Source organism: Eubalaena glacialis, chromosome 4 (assembly GCF_028564815.1).
Source record: "Eubalaena glacialis isolate mEubGla1 chromosome 4, mEubGla1.1.hap2.+ XY, whole genome shotgun sequence".
NCBI classification, from domain to species: domain Eukaryota; kingdom Metazoa; phylum Chordata; class Mammalia; order Artiodactyla; family Balaenidae; genus Eubalaena; species Eubalaena glacialis.
This window is the reverse complement of record NC_083719.1, coordinates 41,264,715-41,289,747: the sequence shown is the minus strand read 5'-3', so window position 1 is coordinate 41,289,747 and position 25,033 is coordinate 41,264,715. Positions and strand designations below refer to the sequence as shown.

General features: G+C 37.1%; 1 protein-coding gene across 1 annotated transcript in view; it reads right to left on the bottom strand.

Moving 5' to 3' along the window:
- Positions 1-2,444: 2,444 nt before the first annotated feature.
- NDUFS4 (NADH:ubiquinone oxidoreductase subunit S4) overlaps positions 2,445-25,033 on the bottom strand; it is a 114,583-nt gene continuing 91,994 nt past the window's right edge. Inside the window, exon 5 of the mRNA XM_061187780.1 lies at positions 2,445-2,659. Within this exon, the coding sequence (XP_061043763.1) occupies positions 2,556-2,659 (104 nt within the window). The 3' untranslated portion in view covers positions 2,445-2,555. The remainder of the gene's footprint in view (positions 2,660-25,033) is intronic.

Here is a 25,033-nt window from a genome sequence, read left to right as displayed (position 1 = left end):
ATAAACTTCCTCTGTAGGTCTATAACACAAGAGCAGGGCGACCTTGTCAGTCTTGTCACTATGGTTTAGAACCAATAACTGGATAACTTAAACCTGTGGTTCAGATTCAGTCAATAAAGGTAAAAACTTTATACCCACAATCAAAATGATGGTACTAAAATTTTTAAATTAAAATAGTGTAAAAGAGTAAGATAAATGATGTTAAAAGTCATTAAAACATGTTTGTTATTGACACTCTATTTCAGGACTATTGGCGAAGTACTTGGTTTTTGACTTAGAAAATCTACGTCACAGGATCCTTTAGCATCCTTTAGCATAAGACAGATACTATAAAAATGAGAGCTGTCTAGGTTATTTTCTTTCTTTTTGGATCTGTCATACTTACCCCAAAAGGCAAAACACTATTAAAAATAAAGGGGGTCTCCTTTATGCCAGTCTTATAGAAATAAATTAAGTTATAAATTATATGAAATATGAACATAAAAGTCACTGTATCAGCAGCTCCTATAGAATGATGAGAGATGGAAACAACCCAGAAACAGTTGGGCATTGACTTATTATATAAATAAGGACCAGATATTACAGAAGAAAAGAATACTGAATTTTCAACAGATGCATGAGGTGGCCCATGAAGTTAGTTCTACCAGAGTAACAACAGAAATAAAAAGTGTTATATTTTATGTTAAAAACCAAAGTAAGGTGGAATGCTAAATCATTTTTTGAAGCAAACTTGCTTGTATTGCCTTACTGTATGGGATGTAAGTAGGTTTTATTTTGTTTTAACTGAAACTTAAACTCATACTCACTGAAATATCTGTGGAACTTCTTAACAGCTATATTTTATCATTTTGTAGAGTTTACCATTTACTTAAAATTCTAAAATAGCAGTAATTAAAATATAATTTTTCAAGTAAAGCTGAAGACGGCAAGATATGAATTGTAGTGTAAAAAGATGTATTTATAATTATGTATATTTACTTATACAAATAATATATCTTTACAGTAATATATCCAAAAAGCATATTGAAAGTTAAATAAATGTGAAAGACCCAAGACTCCCTTCTCCCACAACCAGTGGTAACCAGTAAAATCATGTTAGTAGTTTCTCATATATTTTTCCCAAAATATTCTAGATGCATATATGTTAGCACCTGCTGCCCCACCTCACCCCAGATATTATCTACTACTGTTTTTTCACTTAGCACTATATCTTGAATATCATTTCAAACAGCTCATACAGATTATTTCTTGTTCTTTATAATAGCTGTATAACACTCCATTTAACTTCATTCCCCTTTTAATAGACATTTAGATTGTTTCTACTTATTAGCTATTAGAAACAATTCTGTAGTATCCTTGTACATTCACTTCTGTGTACATCCATAGGCTATTTGCCTAGAAGAGGATTTTTAAAATTAAGTGGAATGTGCAGTTAACATTTTGAAAAGAGACTACTAATATGCTCTCCAAAAACAATATCATACAGATTTTTACTCTGACGTGTTTTCTTTGTTGGGCTAGGTCAATGTGCTATTAGTGTTTTTATGAAATGTGATTGTGAGAGACTGTATATTTAGTATATAATTTTTGAAACACCGAAGAATGTATTAGCAATCCAAAGAAATCATCTGCCATTAATCAATCCTATTTCTCTGTAACTAAAGTAATTAACAGTATGGGCTTTGAAGACAGACAGACTTGTGTTCAAGTGCCAGCTTTCACTTGTGTGATTTTTGAGCATGTTATTTAGTCACTTTAAGCCTTGATTTATGTCTTTGCAAAATGGGGAAAATAGTGAATTATTATGAAGATTAGTATACAGTGTTTATTGAGGTACCCGACAAGAGTGTGTGCTTGGTAACTCATACTGTATGACCTAAATGATTGGCACATAACAAAAGCATATATCTATATTTTCTAAAAACAGTGAATACTAATCATCTCTAACAAACAAAGAACTGGTTTTTATTTTCTGAGTCTTTTAATTCACAAGAATATAAAATCTTTACCTGAACCTCACAATCATGAAGTGTTGATTTGTGGGCAGCATTTAGTATGGAACACAGTTCATTCAGGCTCAAAGAAACTTAGAGAATATTTCTAATTAAAGAAGAGAATTTCAATAATAAGGAGATTTGGGTTTAGGTTTATCAGATTGCAGTGTAATCATGAATTTCTTTACCTATGACAAAAGGAAAATTTCTAAGACAGCATTTTGATAATGATGGCTGGTAGTTTATAAACACTATTAACTTGAGAATGGTCATAAAAAGCAAGTATAAAACTTCAATACTGCAGATTTCAAGTATTCCTTTTAATAGATTTTTAAGTGCCGAAATTTCCTAGAGGTGTGATCACCTGAAAACGTCTCTCTATAAAGGAAATTACAACAAGTTTAATTTGAGACATCAAAAAACATTTAAAATGACACCACAAAATGTATCTGTAGTTTAAAGGTCAAATTTATTAGCAGAGTTAGGTGTAATATACATGGACTATAAATACTGAACAGCTGACTTTATTCACAGTCAAGCAGAGATATAATCCGTGCCAACCTATTTTGTGGATACTCTTGTTCTTTTGTTCCAAGAAAAGTTTGCGCCGTAAGACTTGGACTTTGGTTTCGGAACCCTTCTCTCTTCAACATCATAGCTCCATCCTAGAAAACAAAAACAAAAATAAACACACAAGAACAGAATTAAAGAGGATACCTGAAGAACACAGCGAGCAGAGGCTAACTTTCATAAATTTAATGTTCATTTATCAGGAGTATGTGTCAACACATTTGAAATATAAATACTTAGTAATGCGTTCCCTTGTAATCCTGTGTGACGAGAGGGTCTAAAGTATTGCCTGAAGATGATTTACCATATCTTAAAGGTGTAAGCCATGATTTAATTTCTCCTTGCTGAATATTACTTGTTCAAATATCCATTAGTTATGTATTATGTAAAAATTTCCATTCCTCTTTGTGGTTTAATATGTGATTTCTTTAGCTGTAATGAGCAACACTGAACAATATAACCCATCCCACTGCTTTCTAAGAGCTGGTGCCTTTACAACAGTTTGGAGCTCACTTGAAGTGATACAGAGAAACATGTACAGAACTATCTATATAAATCAGAGTTAGAGGAGACCATAAGACATTACTTGGTTGAGTTCCCTGGAGTTTGACAGGCTGATTAAACTCAAAAAGTTTTTCAACAATTGTTTCAAGGGCTGTCTACGTTAGAATCCCACTGAAGTATCTGATAACAGTGCAAATTCTTAGGCCTGACCAGAGATCCATTGGATCAGAATCTCTTGTGGGGACCTGGGAATCTGTACTTAATTATGCATAGAAATTTGAGTGCCACTGGTCTAAGCTGTCTGTTCCCTTCTGAGAGTTTATACCTTCTCTCCAAAGCCCTTCTCAGTGTTTTACAGTTTTCTTTCTTTTTTTTTTTTTTAATTTTATTTATTTATTTTTGGCTGCCTTGGGTCTTCGTTGCTGTGCACGGGCTTTCTCTAGTTGCAGCGAGCGGGGGCTATTCTTCATTGAGGCGCACGGGCTTCTCATTGCGGTGGCTTCTCTTGTTGTGGAGTACAGGCTCTAGGCACGCGGGCTTCAGTAGTTGTGGCACGTGGGCTCAGTAGTTGTGGTGCACAGGCTTAGTTGCTCCGTGGCATGTGGCATCTTCCCGGACCAGGGCTCGAACCCATGTCCCCTGCATTGGCAGGCGGATTCTTAACCACTGTGCCACCAGGGAAGTCCCCTGTTTTACAGTTTTGAAAGCTGGACTTATCTCTGTCGGCACCTTCTGCTTTAAGTACAGCTCTCCAGCTCTTCTAAGACGTGGAGACACACCGAATGAACGCACTCCTCCTTGGAAGAATAATTAAGTCAGTCATACTTTTATTCCCTAGTCCAAGCAACCTGTCTGTATAACTCACTTTTCCTCATTAGATCCATTTTCCATCTCTGTAATTTGTCATTCTTCTCTTCTGGAACTTTCTTCAAATAACTCATCTTGAAACATTTGATTCATGGCTGAATCATGCAGTCATATATAAAATGTCCAAACTGAATACTGTAGTCTAATTAAGTAAGCTTCTTGATCTTGTGAGTTGTTATGAATTCTAGTGCCTCTAGGTGAGTATAGTATTTGCTACCACAAAGCTTACGTTTCAACAAGCCTTTTAGAATTCTATTTTGCCATAAGAGTGAAGCCTATGAAACTCAAATCATCAAAGTATACTGCTAGTATGCCTATTTCAGTGCCCAAAAAGGGGAAATAATTAATAACTCCACTGCTAGAACACTATCTTCAAAGAAAGCCCATTTGCTATAAGGAAATGGAGGAGGAATGCAAATGAAACAAATGGTTTAAAATACATCTTACTTTCACAGAACCCAAAATACTGGCATATTAACAAGTGGTTATTTGAATTTCAAAAAATTTCCTAAAGAGCATAAGAATAGTACCTACTTTATAGGTTGTCATGAGGATTAAGCAAGCTAATTCATGTAAAGTCCTGGCATTTATTAAGTTCTATGAGAAAGGTATTTTTCTAAAACCTTTATATGAATTAATATTAGTTCTTTTATATAACTGAGGAAACTGAGGCACAGAATGGTTAGGTAACTAGCACAAGGTCACTCAGCTAGGAAAGGGCAGAAGCAGGATTTGAATACAGTCTGATTCTGGAGCCTGTGCCTTGACTATACTCTATTGTTTCTTGTGGTTTATAGTAAGCACTTGATAAACGTTAAGCTATTATTTCTCCCTCAAGTTTGATTTGCAACTTCCTAGCAACTTATCTTCTATATGAAGTATTAATGTGAATAAAATTTGTCATATTGGAACCCATTAATTTTGAATTTATGATGCTTTGAATCTAGTTAGGCATAATTTGGCCTAGTTATTAACTATAGAAAGGGGTTTTGGTAAGCAAATTAATACTGTGAAGTAAGCATAATTTTAACATTATAAACTTCTCAAGCATTTCCTACATTAATCAGCAAGTGGTGCTGATAATTATAAAATACTCAATTCAGTAAAGCAGGTATAACAATAATATTTACTGAGCATTTGTTATACATTTAACAAATATTATCAATTGCCTTCTCTGTGTCAGGAACTGTTTAGACACCAAAGGTAAAGCAGTAAACAAAAAATTCCCAAACTTCTTCAAGTCAGTAGGGGAGGAGAAGTTAATAAGTAAATGCATAGTATATTACGTGCTAATATAGTAAAACGTACAATTAAAAATATATATTATATACTAATGAGTACTAAAGAGAAAACATTTTAGAGAGGGCAGATAGGGGCACCTTCCGTCCCTGAGAAGATCACATTTGAGCAAAGACATAAAGGACATCAGAGAGTTTAGTCATGTGGATGTCTGGAAAGAGAGCTTGAAGGCAAAAGGAACACAAGTACAAAGACCTCCATTCAGGAATGCGCCTGGTATTCTGTGTTCTAGGTCCTGCACTGAGTTTTAAAATTGAGTTCATAGGTTGCCTGGCTTATGAGGTAGGCATTATAAATACCCTGATTTTATATCTAATTATGAGGAAAAATAGAGAATAGAGACAAGCAGCCTAAAGCCACATGGCTAATAAGTGGCAAAGCCTGGATTTTAATTCAGGTTAAGTCTATGTACCTAACCACCTCATAATAAAATGGCATTTCCCTGTAACTGCAATTTTTATCTATTTCACCCATCTCCTTTCAATCTGTGTGATTTCCTAACTTTTTTTTCTGTTTATTTTTGTAAATGAGTTGAAAAGACCGTTTTAAGAATCCCTGGAAAGTAAGGCTACGTCCTCCATATGTCCCCCCATAGTTGTGAAGAAAGGAAATCATTTCTAGTGTGGATTCTATGTCTGGTTATTGTAATGATTACTGGTAAGTTACCCAAGACTCTGTGATCTTTTCTTGCCAAATGATGGGTGAGAGGACTTACGTTCCCTCCCCCTCTGCCTCCCTACACACACTCTCCAGCCCAATAAAGACACTAAGAGGAACTGAAGAAGAAATGAGAAAGCACTTAGAAATATTTAGGAATTGGTATTATACACACACACACACATACTTGATAATCACTCTCATTTACACAGTTAATCCTTCAACCACGAGGGAGAAAAAGAATTTTTTTTTACTGCATCAGAATGCAGACATAGCTCTATTATCTGTTCTGTCCATGGAGTCTGAAAACGCTGTCAGGGTCACTGCAATGTGAGAAGACTGGGGTTTTGTACACATAAAAGAACAACTGGTTTGGGTTTTCTCCTGGTAACTAAGGAGTGAGCTGACTCTTGGGAATTGTGAGCCAGATTATAGTTGCTGTTGATAGTGATAACAACAATAAATAGAAGTATCATTATAGGGATTGGAATGTGGATGGGCAAAGCACCCTGTGAAACAAACAGAAACACCCATGGAAGAAACCTGCGTTTGCTAACGGCATCCGTCTCTATGCTATTACTTTCTACTTTATCACGGCCACCAGTGATTTTTCTGCGGAAAACTCTGTTCCCAAAGCGACACAAGCGACTGTGTTTCTCTGATTAAGTAAAAGCAAAGAAGGGTATGAGGAAGTCTAATGACAATTCACAATAGAGACTGAAACTCAAGTCAGAGTCTATGTAAATCTCCCTTTGGATTTTTCAGCAGTTTTCTACTATGTAGGACTGACGTTACAATGAAAATTTGCCCTTTTCTGGAACCCTGTTAAGAACCTGACCACATTTCCAAGCATCCCTCTACAAAGTGTTTACCTTACAGTGCCTGGATGAACAAATTTACTGGTCCCACTAAACACTTCATACCACAATCTTTCCCAAATTATTTTTTGTAATATTGTAGCAATATAAAGGCTACTGGGACAAGCTGTAGCTTTAACTAAAAAGACAAGATACCTACAAGGGTAAAAGCACTTGAAAGGACATTGAACATTTGTACTTAACGAGTATGTTACATGAATTGTACTCATCTTTTCTACTTCCTATTTGAAACTTGTTCTTAGAAGGATAGAAGATAATATAACCTGCGGGAAATAAAACATAGACCTTTAAGAATGGAATCTTATTTGTGAAATGTTTAAATTTCCACAGGAATTTCTTTTTCAACCTGAAAATTTTTTTTTTAAAGAAATAACTCAAACTTGAGTTTTTGAATGAGATTATGAAAGTGAGAACGCTTGCACTCTCTGAAGAATGCTTGTATAAAATCAAGGTGTAGTCTATGACAATGGTTTCATGTGTTGTTGTTCTGTTGTTCTGGTTGTTCTGAAAACCAGCCCTTGCTCCTCCCAGCTGTGCAACAGAAGAAGATCAAAGCAACTGAGTCTAAGGCAGCTGCCCAGGGATGGGGTAAAGCTCCTAGGGCTGCCGTCACTTCCCACTGAGGAGAGCAGCCATATGGCATGGATTAACCACAAATCCAACCAACGGCACCCAAATGATGAGAAGCTGACTCCCTTTGCTGTTTCACACACTGGAATGCTTTCACAAAGATATTTTGAACTTTAAGTCCTAGTATCAGAGAAATACCTCTGGCAAATGCTCCAATAAACTTAAAATGTGATCTGTGATATCCCATGCTCAATTTCTTTTTCAGAAATATGCCCATTTATTTTGTTGACCTCCAGATTGTGGCTGGGATATTCTACTTCCTATGATATGAATGTTTGGTGTAACCTTTTAAAATACTACCAAAAAACAAAAAACAGAAAAGCCTCTGAACAAAACGAGACCCCAATAATTTATGAATTCCATGTATGAGACAAAAGAAAATCCCATTCATTTAAATTTACAGAACCATTTTATTTATGGTTCAGTAATGCAGAAATACAGAGAAACATTCATCAGTGTTTTTACTGCTTGTGAAATGTTACCTCTAGTAACCTTGGTTCAAGTCCTGTTAAAGGTCTTTCTCCTCCAATAACCTACTCGCAAACTCTGATAATATTTGGAAGTGAAGGGTTTAATGATTTTTCCTACTGTCCATTTGTGTACAAAGTAAGAACGATCACATAATTTGGCACAAACTGACATACCTGGCAGTCACTGCTAACAGAGGCATGGGATCAGAATAGCAAAGACTTTGAGAGGTATGCTGATACTTAGAAAGTTTCAAGATTCCCCACCAGGCCATGGACCCATACTATGCGCCTAGGTAAAAGCAAAGCATAAACTTAAAATATAATTTAAGGAAGGAAGGGGAGGAGGAAGAAAAGTAGCTTTACAGGCACTCATTTTAAAAGTACCTCGGGACTTCCCTGGTGGTCCAGTGGTTAAGCCTCTGCGCTTCCACTGCAGGTAAGCGCCGGTTTGATCCCTGGTCGGGGAAATAAATAAGATCCTGCATGCCGCGTGATGTGGCCAAAAAAAAAAAAGTAACTCTATTTGAAATTCTCACGTATCTAATATTTTGGGGGAGAGGAAGAGGTTCAGAATAATTTAAAAATATCTTAGATCTTCTTTTAGAAAATATTATAGAGGAGAAATGTATTTTGGATACACTGGCAAAGCAATTCTTTCCATGAAAATTATATAAGATGGATTAGCAACACCCTACACCTGCAACAGCTGCAAGACCAAAAAAAAAAAAAAAAAACCTTTGATATGATAGTTAATGCCCCCTTATATTTTATCTGTTCAAATAATATAGTTGCTATACAGTATTATTATTTTGGAGCCACATTATTCAGAATTTGCCACAAAACAAACTCGTTTGTGTTCCAAAAGTACATTTGAAAATCAGTCATTAGAAATTTACAACACATTTTTCTAGAGAACGAAACTATACAACAAAGGTAGATGTTCAAAAATCACTCAGATTTTGACATAATTGATCTGGGTGTGGTCTGTGTGTAGGGATCTCCAGAATCCTGTAGATTTCCAGAATCCTGTATAACCCAAAATATACTAGAACCTCACTAAGCGAACATGTATAACACTATCTCTATGAGAAAAATTATTTCAGACTTCCAACAGGGAATCTAAGAAATTCACGTCTGTCTGTCTTTCTGTCTTTCTCCTTAGCAGCCAAACTGAACATTTCCCTAGCCACAAGACAGTCAGTACTGGGACTGGGGATTGGGAAGAAAGAATTCTGTAGAAAAAAAATTTGGTGCTTCAGTAGAGACTATGCAGTGTTTATAGAACAACAGATCATAGCTCTGTTTATCTTCTTTGAGTTACTTTGCAATTCCAAACGTTGTATGTACAAATAATCTTCATTATTCGCAGATTCTGTATTTTCAAATTCGCCTACTCACTAAAATTCATTTGTAAACCCAAAATGAATACTTGGGATGCTTCCATGGTCATTCATGACATGCACAGAGCAATGAAAATTTTGAGTCACCCAACACACATGCTCCAGCTGAGATCAAACAAGGTAATGCTCTGCCTTCTTGTTTCGGCTCTCACACTGTAAACAAGTATCCTTTTTGTAGTCTATTCACAGCCACGTTTTTTGCATTTTTGTGCTTCTTGTTGGTAATTTCACTGTTTAAAATGACCCCAAGGGTAGTGGTTTAGTGCTGTTTAGTGTTTCTAAGTGCAAGAAGGCTGTGATGTGCCAACTTGTGTTAGATAAGCGTCATTCAGGTGTAAGGTATAATGCTGTTGGCCATGAGTTCAATGTTCATGAATCAACAAAATACATTAAACAAGGTACTTTTAAACAGAAACACACATAAAAACAAGATGGTGTATTAACTGGCTGACAAAATTTTGTGATCAGAGTCTCACAGGAATCATTTTCCCTAGGAGCAATATTTCAGTATTCACTAATTTAGTGTTTGTGGTGATTTTATAAAACATAACTACCATGAATAATGAGAATCAACTGTACTTGATGGATATATAAATTCTGTCCTGCCTGGTGACTCCCTAGGCCTTGGAAAAACCAGTTTTGTCTCTATTTGCAATTCATCTCATTCTTTCACTCTACATAAATTTGTGTTGTACTGACTTTTCCTTTGAACTGGTTATAATGCCTGCCTGGCTCCCTTATTTCGTGAGTAAAATAAATTCTTCAACACATGTTCACTTATATCTATATTAAATCATAATCTCATCTTTTTCAGGATATTCTTTTAACAATTTTGGAGGTCCTACTGAGATGCGCAATAGGTTCACCAACCAAAACCAAGTAAACTTCTTCACCAGAAGTTGTGTACCTTATTTTAAGCTCAGGCATATCTTTTCTTGGCTTCTGAAAGTAAGAGAGAGAACTTTGCTGATTCTCATTTTTCAAGTTTCAATGTTGTTCTCTACTAATTTGGGGAACTGATTTTAAGGTCTGATCATTTAATGATTCCTTTAAAATGGATTAGTGGGGACTTCCCTGGTGGCTCAGTGGTTAAGAATCTGCCTGCCAATGTAGGGGACACGGGTTTGATCCCTGGTCTGGGAAGATCCCACATGCCATGGAGCAACTAAGCCCGTGCACCGCAACTACTGAGCCCTTGTGCTGCAACTACTGAAGCCCACGTGCCTAGAGCCCACGCTCTGCAACAAGAGAAGCCACCACAATGAGAAGCCCACGCACCACAATGAAGAGTAGCCCCCGCTCACCGCAACTAGAGAAAGCCCGCACACAGCAACAAAGACCCAACGCAGCCAAAAATAAATAAAAAATAATAATAATAAAAAAATTTTTTAATTAATTAAAAAAAAATAAAATGGATTAATAGCTTTAGAAATCCATTCTCAGATGAGAAAAGACAGAAAATCTGGTTTGTTAGTCCTTTCTATTTGAGGTCAAATAAATGAAGAAGTTGTAATCACTGAGTAGAGAACAGCTCTTTAGTGTGGACCAGTGAATATTAAAATTCTATGTGTACTATTAACCCATGGCTGAAATTTCAGAATTGAAATTATAAGTTCTTTGTGTGACTATGTGTCTGTCTACATAACCTATTAATTCAGAAATGCCTTTACTTCTCATTATGTGTGTGGCTAATGTTTTTCTACCTCCAGATGGAATTAATGAATTAGATTATAAAATATCTTTAAGGGGCTCTGTTCTGACTGGGTATAGAGAAAATACGTGCTTGTATAAGTGGAATATTCCTAAAATGAGGAAACTGAATTTCTAATACCTTTTTTTTAAATTAATTAATTTATTTATTTTTGGGTGTGTTGGGTCTTCATTTCTGTGCGAGGGCTTTCTCTAGTTGTGGCAAGCGGGGTCCACTCTTCATCGCGGTGCGCGGGCCTCTCACTATCGCGGCCTCTCTTGTTGCGGAGCACAGGCTCCAGACGCGCAGGCTCAGTAGTTGTGGCTCACGGGCTTAGTTGCTCCGCGGCATGTGGGATCTTCCCAGACCAAGGCTCGAACCCGTGTCCCCTGCATTGGCAGGCAGATTCTCAACCACTGCGCCACAAGGGAAGCCCTCTAATACCATGAATGTGCTAGGTTTAAAAAGTATTCTTATAGGACCTAACAAACATTTAAGAATTCAAATTCAGGTAATATAGGTAAATTTTGGCAAATGGCAAATTTAATTTTTGTTTAATAAAAACAGCTATGTTTTCTCTAATATATCAGTGTTAAATATAACACAAGCATAGATTTTTATTCTACCTGAATACGTTCTTTCTAAACTTATACAAGTTTTCTGATCAAATAAGCTACCATTACTTCTGTTCAATGTTTTACAATCCTGCAAAATGTAAATTTGTGTTTATCTACAATGATTAGTTATTCTAACAATTTTATTTCAACACTAATTACATTTTGCAATATGTCACCTTTAAAATTAATTTCCAGGATCTTTAGGTAACCTAAAACCTTAAATGATATTAATGAATATTTATTAGATACCTAGATAATTTCTACAATAAAATACTGAACAGTTGATTACTAAGCAAAAACTTAAATTTATGTACTTTTGCTTCTTTTATACACTACAGGGAGGCTGTATCTTTGGTTTGTTAATGGACACGTTCATTTTTGCCACTTGGATAAGTTGGACTATAAGGAATGCACACGGAAGATGGCTTACTAGGAGGACGCGGAATTTGCGTCTCCTCACAACTAGGGCACCTACCAGGCACCGGTGGGGAACCAGGGTCACCTAAGGGGACGGGAGGAACCCCCAGCGACCAGGTACGACGTGGGGAGTGAAGGGGGAGGAGAAGTGGAGGGGGGATGGGACTGGCACCCCTGAGGGGTGGCTGGGGGAGGGGAAGGGATCCCATGCCTGAAGGGGGAAATTGGTGAACCATTAGGAGGGCAGAGGATCAAAAGGGAGCGTGGCCAGGTTTCCCCTGCCCACCTGGATCCCCAGGAACCTGTTGAGATCCTGGGCCAAATTCTCTGCCCACCTAGGCCCCCTCCAGCTGCCTGGGTCCTGAGGGAATGGGAGGGAGGGAAGGGGGTGCAAAAGTAAAGGCCGGACCGATGGGACCGGCACCCCTGAGGGGTGGCTGGGGGAGAGGAGTTCCTACACCCAGTGGGACCCACCCACAATTAGAGGTCCAGTGGTGACAGGGGAGACCCTGGGGGAGATGGTGGGGGAGGAGTGTGAAGGAATGGAAGGGAACACAGCCAGGGCTTTCCCTGGCCACTTAGGCACCAGGAAGCCTGTTGGGCTCCTGGGCCTAATCCTCTGCCCTCAGAGCCTCCCTCCTGCTGCACAGAGCCCAAGCCCACCCCTACACCCCCACCCAGGGCCCTACCTCTACACTCGGAGAACCCCTCCAATGCGCTGGGCCTAAACCCCACCCACACACCCTCACCCAGGGCCTTTCCTCCAAACCCCGGAACGTCACACTCAAGAGGCCCTTCCTTTCCACTTGCTGCCTCTCCCCTTCCCAGCAGGTCCTAAGCAGAGGCCCTGCCCCATGCTTAAACATCGCCCCACCTAGGCCACACCCCCAGGGCCTTTCCCAGCTATGTGGGTACTGAGCCTAGGACCTGCCCCACCCTAAACCCTGCCCCTGCCTAAGTTCCACCCCCTGCCTAAGCTCCGCCCTCATAGCCAAGGATTTTTTCTTTTCTTTATTCCTCTTTTAGATTGGAGGTCTGTTTTACGTTGTTGATTCATTGTTGTTCATTCTTTCATATCTTTATTTTTCCTAATCTTTTATTTTTCTAATTTTATTTTATTCTTTATACTTTGTTAATGATCTCTCCTTTTGGCTTGTTCCCCATGCCCCCCCTTTTTTGTTGTTTTTTTTCTGCTGTGGTTTTATTTTACCTTGTTGCAGTTGTTTCAATTATAGTTTTATTTTTCCTAATATATTTTTTATCTTTCTAATTTTATTTTCTTTTTTATTCTTTGACATTGTACTTCTCCTTGTTTCCTTCCCTCCCTCCCTCCTTCCTTCCTTTCTTTTTTTTTTATTGTGCCATAAAGCTTGCGGGATCTTGGTTCCCAGGCCGGAGGTCAGGCTTGAGCTCCTTTGGTGGGAGCTCCGAGTCAAAACCACTGGACTAACAGAGAACCTCAGACCCCAGGGAATATCAGTCGGAGTGAGGCCTCCTGGAGGTCCTCATCTCAGCACTAAGAACCAGCTCTATCTAACTAACTACCTGCAAACTCCAGTGCTGGATGTCTCAGGCCAAACAACCAGTAAGAGAAGAATACAGCACCACCAATCAAAACAAACAAAAAAAACGAAACGACAAAAAAATATGTTACAGACAAATGAGCAAGGTAAAAACCTCCAAGACCAAATAAATGAAGAAGAAATAGGCAACCTACTTGAAAAAGAATTCAGAGTAATGACAGTAAAGATGATCCAAAATCTCAGAAACAGAATGGAGAAAATACAAGAAACATTTAACAAGGGCCTAGAAGAACTAAAGAGCAAACAAACAGTGATGAACAACACAATTACTGAAATTAAGAATACTCTAGAAGGAATCAATAACAGAATAACTGAGGCAGGCAGAAGAATGAATAAGTGAGCAGGAAGATAAAATGGTGGAAATAACTGCCAGGGAGCAGAATAAAGAAAAAAGAATGAAAAGAATTGAACACAATCTCAGAGACCTCTGGGACAGCAGTAAATGCACCAACATTTGAATTATAGGGTTCCCAGAAGAAGAAGAGAAAAAGAAAGGGACTGAGAAAATATTTGAAGAGATTACAGTTGAAAACTTCCCTAATATGGGAAAGGAAATAGCCAATCAAGTCCAGGAAGCGCAGAGAGTCCCATACAGGATAAATCCAAGGAGAAACACTCCAAGACACATATTAATCAAACTATCAAAAATTAAATACAAAGAAAAAATATTAAAAACAGCAAGGGAAGAACAACAAATGACATACAGGGAATCCCCATAAGGTTAACAACTGATTTTTCAGCAGAGACTCTGCAAGCCAGAAGGGAGTGGCAGGACGTATTTAAAGTGATGAAAGGGAAAAACCTACGACCAAGATTACTCTACCCAGAAAAGGTCTCATTCAGATTCGATGGAGAAATTAAAACCTTTACAGATAAGCAAAAGTTAAGAGAATTCAGCACCACCAAACCAGCTTTACAACAAATGCTAAAGGAACTTCTCTAGGCAGGAAACACAAGAGAAAGAAAAGACCTACAATAAAAAACCCAAAACATTTAAGAAAATGGTAATAGGAACATACATATGGATAAGTACCTTAAATGTAAATGGTTAAATGCTCCAACCAAAAGACACAGACTGGCTGAATGGATACAAACACAAGACCCGTATATATGCTGTCTACAAGAGACCCACTTCAGACCTAGGAAAACATACAGACTGAAAGTGAGGGGATGGAAAAAGATATTCCATGCAAATGGAAATCAAAAGAAAGCTGGAGTAGCAATTCTCATATCAGACAAAATAGACTTTAAAATAAAGACTATTACAAGAGGCTAAGAAGGACACTACATAATGATCAAGGGATCAATCCCAAAAGAAGATATAACAAATGTAAATATTTATGCACCCAACATAGGAGCACCTCAATACATAAGGCAAATGCTAACAGTCATAAAAGGGGAAATAGACAGTAACACAATAGTAGGGGACTTTAACACCCCGCTTTCACCAATGGACAGATAATCCAAAATGAAAATAAATAAGGAAACACAAGCTTTAAATGACACATTAAACAAGATGGACTTAACTGATATTAATAGGACATTCCATCCCAAAACAACAGAATACACTTTCTTCTCAAGTGCTCATGGAACATTCTCCAGGATAGATCATAGCTTGGGTCACAAATCAAGCCTTGGTAAATTTAAGAAACTTGAAATCAAGTATCTTTTCTGACTACAACACTATGAGACTTGATATCAATTACAGGAAAAAAACTGTAAAAAATACAAACACATGGAGGCTAAACAACACACTACTAAATAACCAAGAGATCACTGAAGAAATCAAAGAGGAAATCAAAAAAATACCTAGAAACAAATGACAATGAAAACACGATAACCCAAAACCTATGGGATGCAGCAAAAGCAGTTCTAAGAGGGAAGTTAATAGCAATACAATCCTACCTCAAGAAACAAGAAACATCTCAAATAAACAACCTAACCTTACACCTAAAGCAATTAGAGAAAGAAGAACAAAAAAACCCCAAAGTTAGCAGAAGGAAAGAAATCATAAAGATCAGATCAGAAATAAATGAAAAAGAAATGAAGGAAACAATAGCAAAGATCAGTAAAACTAAAAGCTGGTCCTTTGAGAAGATAAACAAAATTGATAAACCATTAGCCAGACTCATCAAGGAAAAAAGGAAGAAGACTCAAATCAACAGAATTAGAAATGAAAAAGAAGTAACAACTGACACTGCAGAAATACAAAGGATCATTAGAGATTACAATAAGCAACTATATGCCAAGAAAATGGACAATCTGGAAGAAATGGACAAATTCTTAGAAAAGCACAACCTTCCGAGACTGATTCAGGAAGAAATAGAAAATATAAACAGACCAATCACAAGCACTGAAATTGAAACTGTGATTAAAAATCTTCCAACAGGGCTTCCCAGATGGTGCAGTGGTTGAGAATCTGCCTGCCAATGCAGGGGACACGGGTTCGAGCCCTGGTCTGGGAAGATCCCACATGCTGCAGAGCAACTAGGCCCGTGAGCCACAACTACTGAGCCTGCACGTCTGGAGCCTGTGCTCCGCAACAAGAGAGGCCGCGACAGTGACAGGCCAGCGCACCACGATGAAGAGTGGCCCCCGCTTGCCGCAACTAGAGAAAGCCCTCGCACAGAAACAAAGACCCAACACAGCCAAAAATTAAAAAAAAAAAAAAAAGCAATATTAAAAAAAAGAAATCTTCCAACAAACAAAAGCCCAGGACCAGATGGCTTCACAGGTGAATTCTATCAAACATTTAGAGAAGAGCTAACACCTATCCTTCTCAAACTCTTCCAAAATATAGCAGAGGGAGGAACACTTCCAAACTCATTCTATGAGGCCACCATCACCCTGATACCAAAACCAGACAAAGATGTCACAAAGAGAGAAAACTACAGGCCAATATCACTGATGAACATAGATGCAAAAATCCTCAACAAAATACTAGCAGACAGAATCCAACAGCACATTAAAAGGATCATACACCATGATCAAGTGGGGTGTATCCCAGCAATGCAAGGATTCTTCAATACATGCAAATCAATGTGCTATACCATATTAACAAATTGAGTATAAAAACCATATGATCATCTCAACAGATGGAGAAAAAGCTTTTGACAAAATACAACACCCATTTATGATAAAAAACTCTCTAGAAAGTAGGCATACAGGGAACCTACCTTGACATAATAAAGGCCATATATGATAAACCTACAGCCAACATCATTCTCAATGGTGAAAAACTGAAACCATTTCCACTAAGATCAGGAAAAAGACAAGGTTGCCCACTCTCACCGCTATTATTCAACATAGTTTTGGAAGTTTTAGCCACAGCAGTCAGAGAAGAAAAAGAATCCAAGTCAGAAAAGAAGAAGTAAAACTGTCACTGTTTGCAGATGACATGATACTATACATAAAGAATCCTAAAGGTGCTACCAGAAAACTACTAGAGCTAATCAGTGAATGTGGTAAAGTAGCAGGATACAAAATTAATGCACAGAAATCTCTTGCATTCCTATACACTAATGATGAAAAATCTGAAAGAGAAATTAAGGAAACACTGCCATTTACCATTACAACAAAAAGAATAAAATACCTAGGAATAAACCTACCTAAGGAGACAAAAGACCTGTATGCAGAAAACTATACAGTACTGATGAAAGCAATTAAAGGTGATACAAACAGATGGAGAGGTATACTATATTCTTGGATTGGAAGAATCAATATTGTGAAAATGACTATACTACCTAAAGCAATCTACAGATTCAATGCAATCCCTATCAAACTACCAATGGCATTTTTCACAGAACTAGAACTAAAAATTTCACAATTTGTATGGAAACACAAAAGACCCCGAATAGCCAAAGCAATCTTGGGAAAGAAAAATGGAGCTGGAAGAATCAGGCTCCCGGACTTCAGACTAAACTACAAAGCTACAGTAATCAAGACAGTATGGTACTGGCACAAAAACAGAAATACAGATCAATGGAACAGGATAGAAAGCCCAGAGACAAACCCACGCACATATGGTCACCTTATCTTTGATCAAGGAGTCAAGAATATACAATGGAGAAAAGACAGCCTCTTCAATAAGTGGTGCTGGGAAAACTGGACAGCTACATGTAAAAGAATGAAATTAGAACACTTCTATCACCATACACAAAAATAAACTCAAAATGGATTAAAGACCTAAATGTAAGGCCAGACACTCTAAAACTCTTAGAGGAAAAAACAGGCAGAACACTCCATGACATAAATCACAGCAAGATCCTTTTTCACCCACCTTCTAGAGAAATGGAAATAAAAACAAAAATAAACAACTGGGACCTAATGAAACTTAAAAGCTTTTGCACAGCAAAGGAAACCATAAAGAAGATGAAAGGACCACCCTCAGATTGGGAGAAAACATTTCAAATGAAGCACCTGACAAAGGATTGATCTCCAAAATATACAAGCAGCTCATGCAGCTCAGTATCAACAAAACAAACAACCCAATCCAAAAATGGGCAGAAGACCTAAATAGACATTTTCCCACAGATATACAGCTTGCAACAAACACATGAAAAGATGCTCAACATCACTAATCATTAGAGAAATGCAAATCAAAACTACAATGAGGTATCACCCCACACCAGTCAGAATGGCCATGAAAAAATTTACAAACAATAAATGCTGGAGAGGGTGTGGAGAAAAGGGAACCCTCTTGCACTGTTGGAGGAATGTAAATTGATACAGCCACTATGGAGAACAGTATGGAAGTTCCTTAAAAAACTAAAAATAGAACTACCATATGACCCAGCAGTCCCACTACTGGGCATATACCCTGAGAAAACCATAATTCAAAAAGAGTCATGTACCACAGTTTTCACTGCAGCACTATTTACAATAGCCAGGATATGGAAGCAACCTAAGTGTCCATCGACAGATGCCTGGATAAAGAAGATGTGGCACATATATACAATGGAATATTACTCAGCCATAAAAAGAAATGAAATTGAGTTATTTGTAGTGAGGTGGATGGACCTAGAGTCTGTCATACAGAGTGAAGTAAGTCAGAAAGAGAAAAACAAATACTGTATGCTAACACATATATGTGGAGTCTTAAAAAAAAAAAAGGTTCTGATGAACCTAGGGGCAGGACAGGAATAAAGACTCAGACGTAGAGAATGGACTTGAGGACACGGGGAGGGGGAAGGGTAAGCTGGGATGAAGTGAGAGAGTGGCATGGACATATATACACTACCAAACGTAAAATAGCTAGCTAGTGGGAAGCAGCCACGTAGCACAGGGAGATCAGCTTGGTTCTTTGTGACCACCTAGAGGGGTGGGATAGGGAGGGTGGGAGAGAGATGCAAGAGGGAGGGGATATGGGGATATATGTATGCATATAGCTGATTCACTTTGTTATACAGCAGAAACTAACACAACACTGTAAAGCAATTATACTCCAATAAAGATGTTAAAAAGAAAAAAGAATGCACACAGTTGTAGAAAGTTGTGTTATGTGTATTAATGACCGTTGCTTGTCTACTAAAATGCTGGTGTGCAAGAGTTTTCAACTTATGTCTGTTTTCTCTATGAAATCAAAGTAACTTTCGTCAAAAGATAGAATTAATATACACAAATGAAACTCCACTGGGAGTGATGGTGGCAAAGGGTATAACTTTGTATGCAAGGTTATGAGATGTGTTTTTGTTTACCAAGGGGAAAAGAGAATAGTTAGGTCCTAAAGTAAAATGGCTGTTCCAGAATAAGAAAGAGAATCATGAAGGACAAAACCTGAATGGGTACAGAAAGTTATGTAAGATTTGGAAAAAGTAAATTTTATTTGCCTTAGATTACAGTATGTTTGGAAAATAAGTCTGAAAAGCTATGATATGTGTTAAAATCCTTGCAAAGTCTGCTCCATTTTGATGGGCTTGCTTCATTAGTTTACTGTTTATTGCCTTCACCTACAAAATGAAGGGTTATTCTTTTTGTCTAATCTGCCAGATTGCAAAGATTCTGTGGCTTAAGAGAATAACTTTATATGCTTTATGTTGACTTTAAGTACTTGATGACTTATGTAAGAGCTCAGGTTCTTCACAGTTATGCTAATTTCTATGTTTATAAGTTTGTCACTTTGACATAAGCAGTCAAATACTGTTTCTCAGGCACCTATGATTCTATTTCCTAAATGTTCAAATCTATTGAAAATGTTTTATTTTTGCCTCCCACAAATCAAATCCTAAATGTAAAATAAAATATTCAGCGTATCTTTGCACCTAAAACTATCTTTGTGATTTTCCACAGGCCCTCTGGGGAATCTCAGATATGTGTGCTTTCAACTTTGTAAAAAGAGAAGTGCTAGAAACAATTAGATTTATTTGATATGTTACTATTGATGAGCTACATTGGAAGAGCTGTCAAGTCAGAAGAGACGCCTAACCATCCTGAGGTTAAATCTGTATGGCTAAAATGTTATTAATATAAGTATTTCACAAATTGTATGCTATATGCTAAGTATAGAGATTTGTCAATACCCTCACTGTCTATGATAGGTTTTATTTATCTGATCTCTGGTGCTGCTTTGCCTGATACCAGAAAACGGCATAGGTTATCAGTCACAATTTCAGTTAATTTTAAAAACATTAACTTGGTTGCATCCTTACTTCTTTAGTTCAGATCTTTTATCTTTAGGCCACTATATGTCAACTAGGAATCCATACCGCATATCTATGGAGTTTTATTAATATATAGATGTTTAGGACCTACCCTAGACTTATTGGATTTTTTTACTTGATATATTTTTTGACATATTCTTACTATATGTTTGGTATAGTCATGGTATATTATGTCTCAGGATTACTTTGTCTTAAGATTTTTTTCTCTGTAAAGAGTATGTTCATCTATTTTCATAACTTAGATGAACAGTCACTGTCTTCTTTGAAAATAGGCTTACCTAATTGTGTACAGATATTTTGTCTGTAACATTTTTTGGAATGCCTTTAAATTGCATTATTCTTGTTATTAACTCCTATCATATATTTCACTTTTGAAATTTATCTGTAATGTTAACTACATCCATTTTAAGTCTTTAATCATTTATGAAAAGATTGTTAAATTTTACTCTACTGCTTCCCTAAGAGTTCTTACAAACAGCTGCAGGCAGAGAGCTTTATCTTCAACAATGAAAGACTGTCTCAAAGCCCTGTGAAGAATATGTATAGGCTTCTGATGGCATCACTTAAACAATTATAAGACCGTATCAGTGGACTCAGTCAAAATTTCCAGAACTCTAGTTAAGAAGCAGATACATTTATGATCCAGTGAAACAAGAATTAGTTATACAGGACTGAAAAAATTGATGAGAGATAATTCTATGGTTTGGGGGAGAATATTTTTGATATTGTTTTAACGTTCTATTTTCTAGACATATCAGGAAGTTCTTTCCCTCTCCTCTTGAGGTATCTATAACTCATTACAATTTAACAGAAACAATGGTTATGCAACCAAGGCCTTACCTGGAATGACATATTATTTGAGAATGATGCTCATTTACTCAGGTATGACCAGACATTTGTAAGGAACTAAAGTTGACTTTATGGAGCCAATGCTTCCAAAGTCCTTCCATGGCACTAGGGCTTACGAAGTTCCCTAAGGTATTAAGGAACCTTAGGATATTTTTGGGACCTTGAGAAGGGAGGAATTTGCCCAATTTAATAGGTACTGCAGGAGAAATCTGGTGGCAAGTTATTGGCTTGGCTTCCTAGTCTTAAAAGGGTTTGAAAAATCCAATTTGAGATTCCTTATGAAATTTTCAGCAAAGCAAATGTAAGAAAGCTTATGTGGTAAAGAGGAGTAGAATATGCCATTCCAAAATATGCCTCTTTGGCAATAAGGATTATCTTGAGCTGGTTATTTTTAAGAAACAGTAAACACAGGAAATCTCTGAAAACAGAGAAGTTGCCCTTTTCTGAGGGACATTTACATTTATAAGGGAAATTTCCATTTGTAAGGTGTCTCCTTCTCTGTAGCAGGAGGAGAAAGGATGACTAAAACTCTAGAAACTTATTAATGGAGAAGGCTTGAACTTAAATCTGCATAACAACCATACCCTTGTTTATGATACTTTGCCTGATAACCTCCCATAACTCACTCCCCACCCACAATATCTCTTGTCTTTAACTGAAGACAGTATTTAAGGACTAAGAATTAAATTGACATGAGATAGATGAACAGGGGAAAATCAAACATAAGTTTCATAACATATATACATAGGAGAGACCCAGCAGAAGTAATTAAAAACTGCCAAGGCCCTCACCTTAAATACCATCCTCAGCTAAAGACAAAAGAGAACACTGAGGATAAGGAAAGTCAATTCTGTGAGATCACCAGGAAAAAAACAGTAAACCAGGGTGAGATTGTTATGCAGATTTAAGTCATTGCCTTCTCCACTGATAAAGAGTTTCCAGGAGATAAGGTCATCCCCCTCTTTCAGGTACATCCAGGGAGATACACTTACAAATCGAGATTTCCCTTATAAATGTAAATGCTTATTACAAAAGGGTAACTCCTACTTTCCTCCAAGTATGCAGTTTCTTAGAAAATAATCAGCTTAAAATAATTAATATGCCAAAGAAACATATTTTGGGGTGGCAAATTCTGCTCCCCTACAGAGTAAAATAAATCCTTTAACAAGCATTTATATGAGAGTCATAATTCTTACTTTTGTTTTGAAAGTTGTCTTTTCTTGTTCGTTTTATTTTTTTGAAAGTTGTTTTTTTAATAATAGATATATGGATGTGAGGTTGAGACCCTCATTACAAGGTTTAAATTAGGCGGAAATCCAGACCTTGCTGATGGTGTCCACTTCTGGGGTAATTCTACATTCTGGGCTGCAACTCCAATTATCTCTTTATTTTCCTGAATCCAGGGCCTAACCTGTCTGCTTCCTTAGTTGCTTCCACCTTCTATTACTTCAGAGGTGGGTTTTCCTCCCCAAGAGACCACTACAGCAGTTTCAGTGCTTATTCTCTGTTGTCCTATTCCTGAAGGAAACCCTCCTCTATTTTGAGAATTTCAAAGAGTTTTTACAGCTAACAGCAATGAGAAAAACACAGGGGGTAAAATGACATACCAGAGGAAACTCACAAAGTTTCAAATCAGATCAAATGGGGGTGGGGGTGAGGGAAGCCATTCTGGTTCCATTAGCATGTAAATGGTAGTAGATCCTAGCTTGCTATGGAAATTTTCCACAGCTTCTACCTCCTCTCTCAAGGATGCAGCTTCCTTCTCCTCCCCCACCCTTTGACTCCAACATGAAACAAGAAAAGACAAAAGCCACACGGGTGAGAAAGGTGGGTCTTTTCTGTACACAAAGAACTAAAATAAGGTTCATCTACATTTCAGAGGAAACCTCAGATAACCTTTCTTTGTAAAAAGAAAAAGCATCTTTGAAGAGTTCCTCTGGAATATATGCTGCATTCAAAGGGGGACCTTTAGGATGAGGAAGATGAGGCTCTGGAGTTAAAACCCAAAGACAGGGGTATTTGTAATTTACTTTGTGTATGTTGGGGGAGGGAGAAGTAAGAGGTGGGAAGCAGGGGGAAAAAGAAGCCATGGGAAAGTATTCAGCCTTTTCTTCTATCCCACTCCCCAGTTCACAGAACCAGCCTTCCACAGGAAGTGAGGTATGGTGAGAAGGGAGACCTAGGCAAAAAAGAGGAGCAGAGAGGTAGTTGCACGGAATTATCAATAGCAGGAAGAAGAAAACTTTTAGTCTTAGAGATGAGGGCATTCTAAGGTAAAAAGATGGACTTACACAATGCCTTATTTGATTAAGAAATTGAAAATAGGTGATTAACATGGGTTTTATGATGTAATATAGGTCTCTTTTAGCTATTTTATTTCACTATTATATGTAATGTAAGAGTTTACACTTATCCTTGATTGATATTGGGTAAGAGTGTCTGAAGAACAGAACTGTATTTCTTTTTTTTTAATTTTTAAAAAAATTTTACTTTATTTTTTGGTCAAGCAGTGCAACTTGTGGGATCTTAGTTCCCCAACCAGGGATTGAACCCAGGCCCTCGGCAGTGAAAGTGCTGAGTCCTAACCACTGGACTACCAGGGAATTCCCTCCATTTCTTAAGTAATAAAATGTGAACTTTTCAAAATTGGGTAAGTTTTCCTGTTTTTTTTTTATATTCACCATAGAATATATATTAATGAAATACTTAGAATATGTGTATAATGAATGTCTTGTATAGCTTGAAGTATTCTAGATTAGTGCTGTCCAATAGAAACATAATGTGAACCATACATATGATTTTAAATTATCTAGGAGCAACATTTTAAAAAATGACTAAAAAGAAACAGGTAAGCCTTTAATCATTTTTTTCCCTAGCCCAATACATATCTGAAATATTATCATTTTAATATGTAATCAATATAAAAATTAGATATTTAATGTCTTTTTATACTAAGTTGCTGAAATCCAATGTATATTTTACACTTAACAGCACACCTCAATTCCAACTAAACACATTTCAAGTGCTACACAGCCACGTGTGCCTACCATACTGGACAGTGCACATCTAGATGACTGACTTTTTAAGATCTACCAGCAGCATAGAATCATAGAAGAAACACTGGACTTGGAACCTAGAAACTTGGGCCCTATCAGCTGGGAGCTTTGTGATGGATACTGATCTTGTTTTATTAACTTCTCTAGGTCTCAGTATCCTTTAAAAAGAAAAGTTTAGAACAAATAGCATACAGCTTGGAAATAACTCTAAAGTTATGAAATAATCATCTTAAGTACACTGGAATATATACTTTAGGGTACTAACTCTTAAACTAAGGATAAGCTTCAAATTAACTTCACAGAAAAACGTTTATTGGTTGCATTTTACAAACACACTAAAATATAAGAAATTGCTAATCATTCTACTATAATTTTGTTTCTTCAGGTTTCTACTTAGAGGGAATTAACAGTTCTTCTAAAAGATAGAACAAGTAGCCAAATTAATTTAAAGTGATTTAAGGAAAAGTTTAAAACATGATCTGGAGAATAATTTATAACATCACTAAATATACTGTTGAATTTACCAATTTTTATCGAGTACATCAAAAGATGAAGATGAATGAGACTGGGTGTTTTCCCTGGTAGGTGCTTATAATTCAGTAAGCAGGGTAAAGTATTACAGTTTGAGTAAGAGGACTATGCCTTATTAACTAATGATCCCCAGAACCTAGCCACCACTGCTGGCATATGACAGGGTACTTAACATATGTATGACTGAATGCAATACAAAAGAAGTAAAATACAATACCATACTAGAAGAGCTGTAAGAAAGGAACAAATCATTGTGGAAGTTAAAAGGAAGAGAGAGCACATCTATTTGGAGGTGGGAGATGGAGGTGGGAAAGGGAAATAAGAAAAGGGATCAGGAAGGAGATAACATTTAAAATGTATTT